General features: G+C 42.4%; 1 protein-coding gene across 1 annotated transcript in view; it reads left to right on the top strand.

Annotated features, from left to right (window-relative positions):
- Positions 1-1,726, top strand: part of LOC107550662 (inactive tyrosine-protein kinase 7-like) — a 41,959-nt gene extending 40,233 nt beyond the window's left edge. The window contains exons 17-19 of the mRNA XM_016232000.1: positions 678-758; positions 855-1,006; positions 1,561-1,726. Of these exons, the coding sequence (XP_016087486.1) occupies positions 678-758; positions 855-1,006; positions 1,561-1,726 (399 nt within the window). The remainder of the gene's footprint in view (positions 1-677; positions 759-854; positions 1,007-1,560) is intronic.
- The last annotated feature ends 314 nt before the right edge of the window (positions 1,727-2,040 follow it).

Raw genomic sequence — 2,040 nt, forward strand, 5'->3', positions numbered from 1 at the left:
TTGATGTTACACTTCATCCTATCTATCTGTCTATATCTATCTTTGTTACACTTCATCCCTTCATCTAGCTATCTGTATCTATCTTTGATGTTACACTTCATCCCTTCATCTATCTGTCTGTCTGTCTGTCTATATCTATCTTTGATGTTAAACTTCATCCCTTGATCTATCTATCTGTCTGTCTGTATCTATCTTTGATGTTACACTTCATCTATCTATCTATCTATCTATCCATCTATCCATCTATCCATCTATCCATCTATCCATCTATCCATCTATCTATCTATCTGTCTGTCTGTCTGTCTGTCTGTCCCTTTGATGTTACACTTCATCTATCTGTCTGTCTGTCTGTCTGTATCTTTGATGTTACACTTCATCTATCTGTCTGTCTGTCTGTATCTTTGATGTTACGCTTCATCTATCTGTCTGTCTGTCATTTGCACTTCTTCACACTAAAAAAAGCATCTCAAGGCTGAGCAGTTTCTCCACGATCGAAGGAGTTTAAAAATCTTCTGACAACACCCCCTTTTAGCCCGATAACCTCACAGTAATGCATGTGCTCTTGAGGCATTTGTCTTTATTCTAGATGTATTATGAAGTACTGATTGAAATATTGTGTCCTGAGAAGTGTTTCTTACCTCCTGGTCTTGTTTCATTTTGCTGTGTGTTATTTTCAGGGTGATCTGAAGCAATACCTGCGAGTGTCCAAGAGCAAAGATGAGAAAGTCAAAGTCCAGCCGCTCAGCACCAAGCAGAAGGTAGTTAATAACGGTCTCCAGTCTCTCTGATATACAGTACATGTACATAAACACACATCAGTCAGAGCGCACTCACTCTCTGCCGTCTGCCTGCAGGTATCGGTGTGTCTGCAGGTGGCTCGAGGGATGGAGCACCTGTCAAACCAGCGCTTCGTCCACAAAGACCTGGCTGCACGCAACTGCCTGATCTCCTCCAAACGACAGATCAAAGTGTCTGCTCTGGGCCTTAGCAAAGACGTCTACAACAGGTACATTCTACAACGTTTGCCTTTTATTAAATTCACTAACAAGTCCTAATCCACGTTAGAGCCAAAGCCTTTGAAAAGAACGTCCATTGAAGTCATCTTTTCCAATGCAAACGCTTCCTGTATTGATTGTTCCCAGGCTTGTGAATGCTCTCCTTGTATTATCACATACACTGCTTCCCCCCTGTGGTGGGCTGTAGAGTGTGCAGTTATCACAGAAACAGCTTGCAGCTGAATGAAGTGGTGAGGGCTGGAGATTCCTATTCTCTGAAGGAAACGGAGACCCTGCTGAGCTTTCTATCTTCATTTCCACTGAAGAAAATGTGGTTCTGGACCTTCAGCTTTGGTGGAAGGCTTGAGGAGCAGTCTTTTAGTTGGTGATGGCCATTTTTGGGTGAATTATCCTTTTAAAGTGTCTTCTTTACATGCTTGATCTGCTTACACGTCTTGATTCAGTCCTTAAAAACCTACAGGGGTTGGACAAAACAACGTGAACACCTGGGAAACGTGTTTCTTCACCTTTGCCTTTAATACAGCTTCCCACCTTCTTAGAATAGGTTCGTCCATCTTTTGAATAGTCTCCAGCTGAATGAACGTCTGTCAGTGGCTGAAGGAGGGAATCGGCTTCTCACTCTTCTCTCCAAAACCGTGTCCAGTGGTTTGAGGATGCTCAGCTCAGATGCTGAAGTCCGTCTTGGTGCTCCAACTGTCCAGGCTTTATGATCTTGACTCCATCCCTTCTGGAGGTTTGATAATGGTGTCCAGTGTTGGATTTAAGCCATTACAGTTATATTAGTTTGTATAAGTATATAGATTCCTATCCTGTGTTAAACAATGCAACACACTGATGATCATCATCATATCAGATTGAAGCTGTCCCACCTCATGCTTCAGCGTCCCGGCACCAATTTTCACACTGTTTACACGTAACTGCATTGTAATTAATGTATAAGAAGCTCAGTAGCCCTGTTGAAAAAAACAGCATATGCTGGTTTTTTCAACAGGGTAGGTGGACTTTAGAGTTCACTAAATGGGGT

The sequence above is a fragment of the Sinocyclocheilus grahami genome, unplaced genomic scaffold (genome assembly GCF_001515645.1).
Source record: "Sinocyclocheilus grahami isolate Dianchi unplaced genomic scaffold, SAMN03320097.WGS_v1.1 scaffold405.1, whole genome shotgun sequence".
In the NCBI taxonomy this organism is placed as follows: Eukaryota; Metazoa; Chordata; class Actinopteri; order Cypriniformes; family Cyprinidae; genus Sinocyclocheilus; species Sinocyclocheilus grahami.